At 40.3% G+C, this 12551-nt stretch overlaps 1 protein-coding gene across 6 annotated transcripts in view; it reads right to left on the bottom strand.

Moving 5' to 3' along the window:
• Positions 1-12551, bottom strand: part of kmt2e (lysine (K)-specific methyltransferase 2E) — a 129113-nt gene that overhangs the window by 37172 nt on the left and 79390 nt on the right. For all 6 annotated transcript variants that reach the window (XM_043713857.2, XM_043713858.2, XM_043713861.2 and 3 more), the window contains 4 exons: positions 6606-6767; positions 1946-2314; positions 1250-1495; positions 711-864 (listed from right to left, as the gene is read on the bottom strand). In XM_043713857.2, the coding sequence (XP_043569792.2) occupies positions 711-864; positions 1250-1495; positions 1946-2314; positions 6606-6767 (931 nt within the window). The remainder of the gene's footprint in view (positions 1-710; positions 865-1249; positions 1496-1945; positions 2315-6605; positions 6768-12551) is intronic.

Genomic DNA, 12551 nt, shown 5'->3' on the forward strand with positions numbered 1-12551 from the left:
TTTTAGTTGACTGAAGCAGTGTCATGCCCTGTTGGTAACAATTCTGTTATTCCATTTACACTCCTCTCGGAGACAAGACCTTCTGTTTCTTGCTCAATTACCACCTCCTTTTGCATTGCTCAGTCATCTCTTTTATTTAATCTCATCTGTTCTTTGCTCTCCCCTCCCCGTATTCCTGCCATTGTAGTGACTTAGAAACCTCTACATCTCTAATTTTTCTCTTGTATGACAGCTATTGAATTGAAATTTTAACGTTTTCTCTCTCCACAGTTGCTGTATAATGAGCATTTCCAGTACCTTCTGTTCCTATTTTAAATTTTCAGCAAATTGCAGTTCTTTGCATTTGTATGCAACTGACAGTAGCTTACTCAAGGTTGGACTGAACTGATTCAAAGTAACTAACATACCAAACACAATGTTCTACTAACTCAAGGTTTAAAAAGCTACTTAAAATCTAATTTTAGGATCACCACAAATTAAATACACCCCTTGATGCGAGATTATAAGAAGGTATCCCAAGTTTTATAAAAGCAAGGACCTATCCCAAATAGATATGAAATATGGAAAAACAAGTAGAGTTTGAAACAATTTCATATATGGAAACTACACAATTGAAAAATGGAATCTATTACAATTCTGGTTTAAATAAATCACCAGCTTGTTACAACTCTAATGTTTCAGTTCATTATGACATTAGTGCATTTCAATACCTGTTAAACAGCAATTCCCACTGACTACAGTTGTGCCTGGGCTGTTAGTTTCTCCACTCATTGCTGGACTTAGAGAGCCATCATAAGACGTGGAGTCAAAGGCATCAGCAACTGTTGAAGATGTTTCATCCTCCAAGGCCTGCTTTAACCAACGCTTCACAAAAATATAAGAATGAAATGCTATTCAATATAATGACAGAGAACAAGACAAAAACAGAAGTCGAACATTAAAGTTATCAGTTTTTCGGTGTTTAAATTAATATTCAGATAATTGAGAACTTTAGATAGATTCAAGGAATTGCCTTTGTAAAACAATGTAGATTCAATCCTGGGGACAAAAAAATAAATTATTTAGAGTGGAAATTCACGTGCTTTGGATACGTGGGTGTAGATAGTGGAATCCTTAACTATTTCAAAATTATAGGAAACTTCAGCAATTCCACATTTGTTCAATAAAAATCATTGCTGGGTTACGAATGACACCAAGCTAATTCATAAATTTATACAACCATGGAGAAAAAGAGACAAAATTATTTTACCTTTTTACATGATCCAGCTTTTGGTTCCAAAGATTCTTTCCGTCTTCTTCTTTCTGACAAGAATGGGGAGCAAAAGCGAATATAATGCTTAGGGGTTGTATAAATATGGGGACTGTGTGTAAGGCCAGGTAATGAATTCAACTGCGTAGCTAAAACCTCAGGGTCTGTTGTTATCCGCAGAGGTCTATCTAAAGGGTTGTCTGTTGGTTTAACAGCTTTCTCATTCAACCATTCACTGACCAAGTGCTGAAAAAAAAACATATTAAAATCATTAATATTGCTAGAAAACCAACAATAATTATAACATTTAAAACAATCTTTGTATTTGCTATCCATCTTATTACCCAAGTTAGGTCCTGCAGGAATGAAACTTAATTTAAAAGGAGAAAGGTACAAAAATGTTTTTTTTTTAATTGGAAATTTAAAAGTAGGAAGTAAGTGTTTGTAAAATAGGAGTAAGATACAAATGAAATATTAGCATTTTTTTAAAAACAATTAGCTGGTTAATGTGACATACGTACTATGTGATCGTACTACCAGTGCTGAAGACGAAGTATATTTTGATAATCCTAATGCAGACACAATGAGCGAAGTGGCCCATTTCTGAACCATAAAAATAGATTCTATGGGCCTGTTTTTTTAAGGCACAGAAATTTTAATAAGATAAACAGACATATTAAATACATACACATATACCTTTTTTGTCTTGGGGTACTTTGTTGTTTTGTTACTGGTTGGTGACGGTGTTCCTGCTGCTTCCTCTGTTGTTACTGTGGTGGTTTCTGCTGTTGTTGACGGTTCTACTTCAATTGCCTCTTCTTCCATGTTAGCATCACATGACCTAGGTGTTGCTTCAGGAAAAGAATTTTCAACCTCATTCTGTTGGTTACTGGAGATATCGACTTCTGGAGAAGATGGTGGAACATCTGAGCACGTACTGACAGTTCTGTGCCTTCGACGTTGCTGTCCTATGTGAGTTCTACTGCGAGAAAAGCTTTTCCTCTGTTTTGCTCTGTTTACCCTGGCAGGATTTGGTTTGCTTAAAACTTCTTCCTTGACTGAATCCTAGAAGAAATAGGTACATGATGTAGTAATTAAAATTTTATACCTGTTAAGGAAATAATGCTTGATGAAATTCATCATTGAAGACAAAGAATCAATTCAGGCACGTAACTTTTCATAACATTTATTCGAGATGGTGCTGAGATAAATCCTGCTGGGACTCAGCATCTAACTAGACAGTTCCTACCTTTTGAAGCGAAACTTGTTTGAATTCTAACACGTTAAATTTCAAGCTGATATCTGTGTGGTGCACATAACAGAGTATTTGTGGCCTTAATCAATATTGGTGACAAAAATATATCTCCTTGATGAATGATAATTAAAGATTTCAAGAGAAGTAGCAGAACAAGGGATGAATCTTAGTCAAGTGAGCTACTTAAAGAAAAACAGAGGCGGAAAGAGAGAGTGACTAACATGACATGAGAGACAGAGAGAGAGAGAGAGACAGAGAGAGAGAGACAGAGAGAGAGAGAGAGAGACAGAGAGAGAGAGACAGAGAGAGAGAGACAGAGACACACACACACACAGAAAGAAAGAGAGAGTAAGGAGAGGAATGATGAAAGTTGAGGAAGGTAAGGAGTACCATAGGGAGGGTAGGAGAGGGGCAGAAAAGGCACCGAGGAAAATAGCAGTAAAAGAGACCAGTTAGACTGCAAAAGTGAGACAGCAGATTTTTGAATCTTTGAACAAAGCAATACCGTATTGTATAAACGTTCCTATTGTGATGAACATCTCAACTGGATAATCAAATTTGAATAGTTGTATTGCATAAAAGTTTAAATTTGTACTTTTCCATATCAAAGCATCTCATGCTGTAAATTACCTGAAGGACATTTAGCTCTGGCCTCCCTCGTCTGTGGGGAACGTGCTTACAGTGATTTTTTTCCTTATTGCCAGATGTCAGTTATTACATTTTTTTGCCAACTTAGGCTCATCATATCCTTTCAATTTTAATACTATAGTGTCCTAAAATTAATGCTTTCCTTCTGTTTTGTTGTGTTTTGTTTAACCAAGCGACAATGGCTATTAAAGATATTGTTGAGTTTTGCTAAACTTGCTTTTGAGAGAGTCCAAGTACCCACAGAATCATAGAAAAGTTACAGCATAGAAACAGGCCATTCGGTTCACTGTGCTGGCTAAATAAACAATTTTAGATACTTTTCCTTCAATCTCTCCAGGGACATTATTCCACACCTCTGGAGCAGGTGGAATTTGAACATGGGCCTTCCAGCTCAGAGGTAAGGGACATTATCAAAGTGCCACAAGAGCCCAAACAGTCCATTCAAATTCCACGTACCAAGACATAGTCTCATAGCCTGGCAGGTTACAGCACTTCAGGTGCAGATTCAAGTTGATTTTAAATAGGCTAAGTGTTTCCATCTCAACTTCTGACCTGGAAAGCGAATTCCAGACACCCACTATACTGAGTGAAAAAAGGTTTTCATGCCCTGTCAAATCTTTCTACTAATCACATTAAATCTATACCATCTGAGTGACATCGCTATTCGGGGAAATAGGTGTCCCTGCTAACTCAACTCAAACTCTATTATTCAATCACCTCAATTAAATCACCCCTTACTCTCCCCTGTCCCTAGGAAAATAACCCTTGCCTAACAAATCGTCCTTCATACCTGCAATTTTCAAGCCCTGAAAAATGCGTTGCTGGAAAAGCGCAGCAGGTCAAATAGCATCCAAGGATCAGGAGAATCGACGTTTCGGGCATAAGCCCTTCTTCAAGCCCTGGCAATATTTTTGTAATCTCTTTGTATTCCCTTCAGAACAATTATGTCTTAGCTGCAATGAGAGCCCTGGATTATAGACAAAACCCCAGTATGACTTACCCAGTGTCCTGTATAGTTTCAACATTACATCCCTGCTCCTGCATTCAGTATCTTGGCCTAATGAAGAAAAGCATCCTGTATATCTCTTTGCCATCTTATCTATTGATCCTGCAACCTTTCGGGGAGACATGCACTCCAAGGTCTTTCCCTTCTTCTAACTACTTCATACCCACCTGCTTATCGTGTATTCTCATTCTTACTTTGCCCTCCGTGAATGCATATCCTTGCATTTCTCCAAACTTAAGTCAAGTTGCTACTTTTCAGCGACTCAACAAGCCACTGAAATTCTCCTGCTATTGATATTCTCTTCCACACTGACTACTTAGTCAATTTGTGCGTGCTCTGCAAATCTCCCAGTCATGCCTCCCACAATTCAAGTGAGATCATTCCTATATACCACAAAGAGCAAGGGACTTAAAACTAAACCTTGTGCAACACCGATGGTATCTGCTTTCCATCTGCACAAACACCCATCAACAATTGCACTTATTCTCTGTCAATGAGCTCATTACGGATCCGACCCACCACTTTCTGCTGTATCCCAAGGGCTTTAAATTCTTCGTCCGCCACGTGGGACCATGTCAAATATCTTTCTGAAATCCATACAGATACTATTCAATGCACCATCCTCATCAATTCTCCTTGCTTCTTGCTCACAAAATTCGAAGTAGTAGTTTACAAATTTCCTTTAACAAAACCACATATATCAACAAAAATACATAAATTAATGCTGGCACATGCCTATATAACCTAAGAAAGGAGTTAATGAAAATAAAAGAGGAACACCCAAAACCTAAAATGTAGTTTACGATAAAATTTGACTAGTCCTCCAAAATAAAACCCTCAACAGTAGAATTTTGTTTTATCTTAATCCCCTGAACCTATCGGCCAACTGATAACATTTATTGATATACAAGTGGTTTTTGTTTTCCACAAAAAATTTAGCTTATGGAGTACATTTTTAAAATCACATGTATCGTCTGTTGAAACTCTAACAAGGTCTCATGTGATGCAGACATCATATAGCTTCTCTTGAATCCTTCACCAAGGCCACATCATCCTGATTGTTATAAAATTTAAATGATTAAACTATGGAAAAATATTGAAACCTTTCTCCAGCAGACATATCTTAAGTGACAGGGCTTCCAAGTCTAGTTTTGAAGTCTATATGGAGTATTTGGCTAGATCATTTAAGAAAGAAGCCTTGGCATCGGGAAGCAAATGGGAATGCAGTATTTGAGCCTAGGTTACCAGAAAAACTGTTGCTTACTCTGATAATTTGTTTTCCACTTATAATAGGACACAGGTATCAAAACTCTGAAGGAGGACAGAGAACGTTTTCTATAATTTGTTGGTATAGTGTATCATTTTTGTAATGTCTATCTGCACATTCAAAGAATTGGTCTTGCAGAGTCTGAAGGTGAACCAAAGGTAATTGGTTTCTGTGTAGTTTCCAATTATGAGCCTCAGGTGCCTGAGAACACATTAACTGCTAATGTCATGGTGAAGAGTTCCTGAGACATTTGTTAACATTACTTTCTGGAAATTGATATCTCAAATCATGGTTTCAAGCATGTCTAACTGCTTGTAAACCTAATAACAACCCACTATTAAAGTTGCTAAATTACATCAACCAATCTTTCCCTGTTTCTTGAGCAGTTGTCACTTTTGGTAGCTTGTCACATCTCAAAGTCTTACAAAGTTTCTTCTAATCCCTTTGTTTGTACCCATAGTTCAGTTCCTTGATTTAGTTCACTCTTTTTTTCCTGTTAATATGTTGATCTTAGCAAATTATTGCTTGAACAACTTTAAATCCTGCTATGTTTCTCAGCTGGTCTGCACTCTTGACCACCAGTAATTCTGTAACGACCTGAAATTACATGCTCCAAAAGTCACCCATTTCCCACATTACAGCACTGACAAAACTTCAGATGGACATTAATGGCTATCAAAAGCATATCTGGACATATTCTGAGGAACAGTCATCAGACCCAAAATGTTAACTTTGATTTCTCTTCACAGATGCTGCCAAAGCTTTTCCAGCAACTTCTGTTTTTGTTTCTGGAATCCCACGCTGTGAAAGACATTCCATTTTTAATTTTTTCTTTCAATATGTAGATCCTGTCAATTACATTTCATTCTGGGGAACATCACCACCTGCAAATTTCCTTTCAAGGCAAATAATATTCTGATTTCCTATACTGGCACTCCTTCACTGTCAAGGTGTTAAAATCCTGTAATTCTCTTTGTAAAGCACAGAGAATGTCTCTTCACCCCAAGGACTGCACTAATTCAAGAAGGCAGTTCACCACCATCTTCTGCAGGGCAATTAGAGGTGGACAATAAATGCTGGCCTACTTTAATATCCCATGAATGAATAAAACAAAAACAGAAGAAGGGCCTTCCTTATCAAGTTCCCTACAGTCTTTTGAGAAAATAATGGTAATATATACCTGTGTGGGATCTGCGACAGTAACTGCTTGGCTATCTTTGTTCTCCACTTTGACATCTTTTGCTGTGCTGATTCGTTCTAAAGCTTGTTCTCTTCTTTTCTCTCTCTTTTCCATCTTCGCAAATGCTTGCATAATAGCTTCCATTTTTCGTTCTTCTCTGGTCTGTTAAAATAGATTTGGTAAAACTGCATAAACATCAGGTATTCCAATAAGTACACCAAGCTCAGTTGAATTTCTAAAATGGTATTCGTACCTGCAATTTCTTATGTAAGATTTATGTTATAAAGTAATTTAAGATTATAATCTGAGAAACAATTTATAAAGCATGATCTGCAGTAGTTAGTGAACAGTTACTTTGCTCATTTTTGTGTGATACAAGCCTAAATTTATATGGGAAATCTAAAGTCAAACACAAAGCAAAATGATTACTATCACTCAGCTAAGAGTGTGCTTAGCTGTCTTCAATTCATTACTACCTTCTTTACTCTTCTTCATAGTGCTTTGCTTAGTTTAGGCACACATATAATGCAGCTCCAAGCATTTATAGTGACCACAGGAAACTATGTAAAACATGGCCACAATATGGATGTAGGTTTGCTCGCTGAGCTGCAAAGTTCTGTTTCAGAAGTTTCGTCACCATACTAGGTAACATCACCACTGATGATGGTGACAAAACATCTGAAACCGAAACTTCCAGTTCAGCGGGCAAATCTACATCCAGAATCTCAATCTGAGTTATAGACCTTCTCAAAACTTGCTACAGCCACAATATATTATGGTGAGGCAGTCAAAATGCAAAAGAAAGTAAAAAAAAATGCATAGATGCAGCCAGACGTGCTAAGTTTTTCCAGGAAATTTGTTTGTATTTCCAATTTCCAGCATCGTCAATTTTTTTTTAAAATACACAGGCTCTGTCACATCCAATAATGGAACTTTTAGTAATTCTTTTTCTTTCATTTCCCATTCAGCAGTCAGCCAAACTGTATCTGCCTGGTGGTCAGGAGGGGAAATTAGCAGACGGCCTCTGCCAGCTACTCTTGGAGTCGCTATCCAGCGATCAGCAGCAGAAGGGTAATTTAGCAATCAGATTTGGGTTGGGGGGTGTGGCAGTACTGGCTATCAAGACCGGCTGAAAAAAGAGATCATCAGTGCTGGAAGAGGAGATTGGATCTCAGTGTTAGAAAAAGGGAGATGCAGCAATTGGGGCAACATACACAGCAGTCAAATGTTTCCTTGAGAGGTAAAGATGAATACTCTTCCTCCGAGCTGAGAGGGAGTATGAGAAAAAAAAAAATTCACTTATCCCATGGAGACAACAACACCTGCCTCCCATTCAATACCACTTTTTCTGATCTCTGGGAAACTCACACAGCAGGAAACTTTAAATCAGGATTCCAACTGCACTGCTGGTGCCCGATTCAAGTATGTTAATGACATTCTCATATATATCTATTATGTAGCAAATGTCCCACCTATCCACGGTGGATCACATAGATGCCACAATGTTCACTGTTGCAACAATGGTGGCATTGCATGCTGAAGATATATTCTGCACATTTTAGCCGATGTTTCACAAGAAAGAACAAAGAAATGGTGGTATTTTTGAAGGATTTCAAAGTTTGAGAGAAGATTTGTAGCTCGGGTGCTCGTTGTTGTGGTTCTGTTCACCGAGCTGGGAATTTGTGTTGCAGACGTTTTGTCCCCTGTCTAGGTGACATCCTCAGTGCTTGGGAGCCTCCTGTGAAGCGCTTCTGTGATGTTTCCTCCGGCATTTATAGTGATTTGTATCTGCCGCTTCCAGTTGTCAGTTCCAGCTGTTCGCTGCAGTGGCCGGTACATTGGGTCCAGGTCAATGTGCTTATTGATTGAATCTGTGGATGAGTGCCATGCCTCTAGGAATTCCCTGGCTGTTCTCCGTTTGGCTTGTCCTATAATAGTCGTGTTGTCCCAGTCGAACTCATGTTGCTTGCCATCTGCATGTGTGGCTACTAAGGATAGCTGGTCGTGTTGTTTCGTGGATAGTTGGTGTTCATGGATGCAGATCGTTAGCCGTCTTCCCGTTTGTCCTATGTAGTGTTTTGTGCAGTCCTTGCATGGGATTTTGTACACTACATTGGTTTTGCTCATGCTGGGTATCAAGTTCTTCGTCCTGGTGAGCTGTTGTCCGAGAGTGGCTGTTGGTAGTGTGCTCTTCCTCCAGCCGTCGTGTTGCTATGGTCTGGCGATGGAGGAGTCCAAGGACCTGCATATCCTTGGTGGAGTGGGAGGAAGGACATGCAGGTCCTTGGACTCCTCCATCGCCAGACCATAGCAACACGACGGCTGGAGGAAGACCGCCTCATCTTCGCTTAGGGACCCTCCAACCACAAGGGATGAACTCAGATTTCTCCAGTTTCCTCATTTCCCCTCCCCCCACCTTGTCTCAGTCCCAACCCTCAAACTCAGCACCACCTTCCTAACCTGCAATCTTCTTCCTGACCTCTCCACCCCCACCCCCACCCCCACCCCCACTCAGGCCTATCACCCTCACCTTAACCTCCTTCCACCTATCGCATTTCCAACGCCCCTCCCCCAAGTCCCTCCTCCCTACCTTTTATCTTAGCCTGCTGGACACACTTTCCTCATTCCTGAAGAAGGGCTCATGCCCGAAATGTCGATTCTCCTGTTCCTTGGATGCTGCCTGACCTGCTGCGCTTTTTCAGCAACATATTTTCAGCTCTGAATCCAGCATCTGCAGTCCTCAGTTTCTCCTCAGAGATGGGTGAGCCCATGGGTGTGCCGTTGATTTGTTCATATATTTGGTTGTTGAATGTGAAGTGTGTTGTGAGGCACAGGTCCAGTAGTTTGAGTATGCAGTCTTTGTTGATAGAACAGAAACAAGACCGGGAACCTGTGTGTCCAGCAGGTTGGCTATTGTTTCTCTGGCTAGGGTTTTGTCGATAGAGGTGAACAGTGCCGTTACATTGAATGAGACCATAGTTTCTTCCTTGTCTATATGTACATTTCTGATGATGTCCAAGAATTCCTGTATTGACTGTGTAGTGTCTGGATCCGCTGATCAGGTGTTTCAGTTTCTGCTGCAGTTCTTTAGCCAGTTTGTGAGATGGTGTCCCTGGTAGTGATACTATGGGTCTGAGTGGAATGTCTGGTTTGTGCACTTTCAGTAGTCCATAGAATCTGGGGGTGTTGTTGCTTTCAGGTTTCATTCTCTGTAGGTTAAACCTGGTTATCTGTCTGTTTTTTTGTAGGTTCCTCAGTGTGTTGTTTATCCTATTGGTGAGCTGTGGGGTGGGGTCAAACTCCCCCTTTTGGTAGGTGTTGGTATTTGCAAGTAGTTGTTGCGCTTTTTGGATGTACTCTTTGTCCAGGATGACCGTCATTCTGCCTTTGTCGTTCTTATCGTTTCTTAGTGCTTTTAGTGCTTCCCTCTCCTTGGTGTTGAGGTTATGTGTTTGTCTTTTCCTTGTTATCAGGGGTACGATACTTTGTCTCACTGTCTATTGTGTCTCTTCTGTCAGTCCATTGTTTCTGAGTGTGCATTCTAGTGCTGCTAGGAGGTCTGCTGTCTTGGCATCCCTGTGGTTGTAGTTGAGTCCCTTGGCCAGTATTGTTCTTTCCGTGCCTGTGAGCTGTCTGTGGGAGAGGTTTCTAACCCACGAGTGTGTTGTGGTGTCCTCTGTTGTGTGTTAGTTTGGCCATTTTTTCTTTTACTGCTGCTTTTTGCGGTGTGTGGTCCTGTTCTGTACTATGGTGATGACCTGTTCTATGGTCCGGGTCCATTCCTGATTGATGGTTTTTGAAATTAACGATTTTTGGCGCGCAATTTCTTGTCTGTATTTGTGTAGTCTGTTGTGTGCGTCTGTAATCATTACCTGGATCATCCTGGATCCGTTCTGTCTGGCTGTGTCCCTGGCTTGTGGGTTGTTGACTAGTGGTCTGTATCTGACACATGGTGGAAGGATTCGATTCTTTCGGCATTCGTGCAGGAACCGGAGTTGTTCGTATGTGGTGCTCAGGTGGTTGGCACAGAATTCCCATTTCCTGGCTTGTCTTAGCGTCTCTCGCCCTTAGGTGTTCAAAGTTTGGGAGAAGATTTGTAGCTTGGGTGCTTGTTGTTGTGGTTCTGTTCACCGAGCTGGGAATTTGTGTTGCAGACGTTTCGTCCCCTGTCTAGGTGACATTCTCAGTACTGGACTCATAGCAGAAGCAGTAATGCAAAGGTTAGAACAAACAGTTTTACCGCAAATTCAACCCAAACTCTGGGTCAGATATATAGATGATACCTTTGTAATCATTAAAAACACAGAAACAGAGAACACACACTGGATCATCAACGCCACACTCACAGGAATCCAATTCACTAGAGAGAGGAAGAAAAGGACAACCAACTCCCATTCCTAGACATGATGGTACAGAGAACACCGAATGGATAATTCACCACATAGATATACCGGAAAGCCACACACACAGACCAAGTCCTAAACTACAAAAGCAACCACCCCAACACACACAAAAGAAGTTGCATCAAGACACTGTTCAAAAGGGCCACAACACATTGCAGTACACCAGAACTGCAGAAAGAGGAAGAACATCATCTATACAACGTATTTGCCAAAAACGGATACTCCCGCAATTTCATTAACAGATGCCTAAGGGAAAGGCAACAGAATGAGGACATGCCACAACCCAAAGGACTAGCCACACCACCATACATCAAAAACATTTCTGAACTGACAGCCAGACTACTACAACCACTAGGACGCATAACAGCACACAAACCAACAGCCACTCTCAGAGAACAACTCACCAGGACGAAGGACCCGATACCCAGCATGAGCAAAACCAATGTAGTGTACATAATCCCATGCAAGGACTGCACAAAACACTACATAGGACAAACAGGAAGACAGCTAACGATCTGCATCCGTGAACACCAACTTGCCACGAAACGACACGACCAGCTATCCTTAGTAGCCACATACGCAGATGACAAGCAACATGAGTTCAACTGGGACAACACTACTATTATAGGACAAGCCAAACAGAGAACAGCCAGGGAATTCCTAGAGGCATGGCACTCATCCACAGATTCAATCAATAAGCACATCGACCTGGATCCAATATACCGGCCGCTGCAGCCGACAGCTGGAAATGACAACCGTAAGCAGCAGATACAAATCACTATAAATGCCAGAGGAAACATCACAGAAGCGCTTCACAGGAGCACTGACGATGTCACCTAGACAGGGGATGAAACATCTGCAACACAAATTCCCAGCTCGGCGAACAGAACCACAACATTTTTGAAAGATATTTCAATGCATTAAAAATATTTACATTTGTAAAAGAACTGGCTTTAAATTCAAACATAGTTTCTCGTTCTCAATGTATCATGGATGGCTTTTACAGTGAGTTTACTTTCACATGCAACAAAACACCATCATTTCTACTCCATGTTAATGACACTAAAGTGACACATGAACCATAATAGGGACTACAATAAAATTCTCTACGCACCTCACATTGAGGACATCACCTCTTTTAGGTGCTCATTTTTTGCTCAAGTTCCATGTCCTTGCATTTTTAAGATTGGTTCGTAACTGCCCATAATCTGAATTTGAGCAAATTCTTGCACAACACTTGTATATCACAACGGTAATGGGAACAATTCTTTAAAAAGTGGGGAAAATTTATACAAACTTACATCTATTCATTTTAGGTGAATATATAAAGAACAGTAAATCTGAGAACAGGGAGAGTGAACATCTGTAACATAATGGAGTTTTAAGTAACCACAGCCAGTCACTTTTCCAATCAACACTTATTGGACCGTACAGGACAGTATAAAGCACAGGAGCTAGTAACCAGATTTTAACTCCCAATCATCAGCATGTTTTGGTCAAAAAACATGTTGAGGCTTCAATTTATCTTCTTGTTTATTAGAGC

Source organism: Chiloscyllium plagiosum, unplaced genomic scaffold (assembly GCF_037043375.1).
Source record: "Chiloscyllium plagiosum isolate Xiang-an unplaced genomic scaffold, Cpla_swu_hap1 HiC_scaffold_23, whole genome shotgun sequence".
NCBI lineage: Eukaryota > Metazoa > Chordata > Chondrichthyes > Orectolobiformes > Hemiscylliidae > Chiloscyllium > Chiloscyllium plagiosum.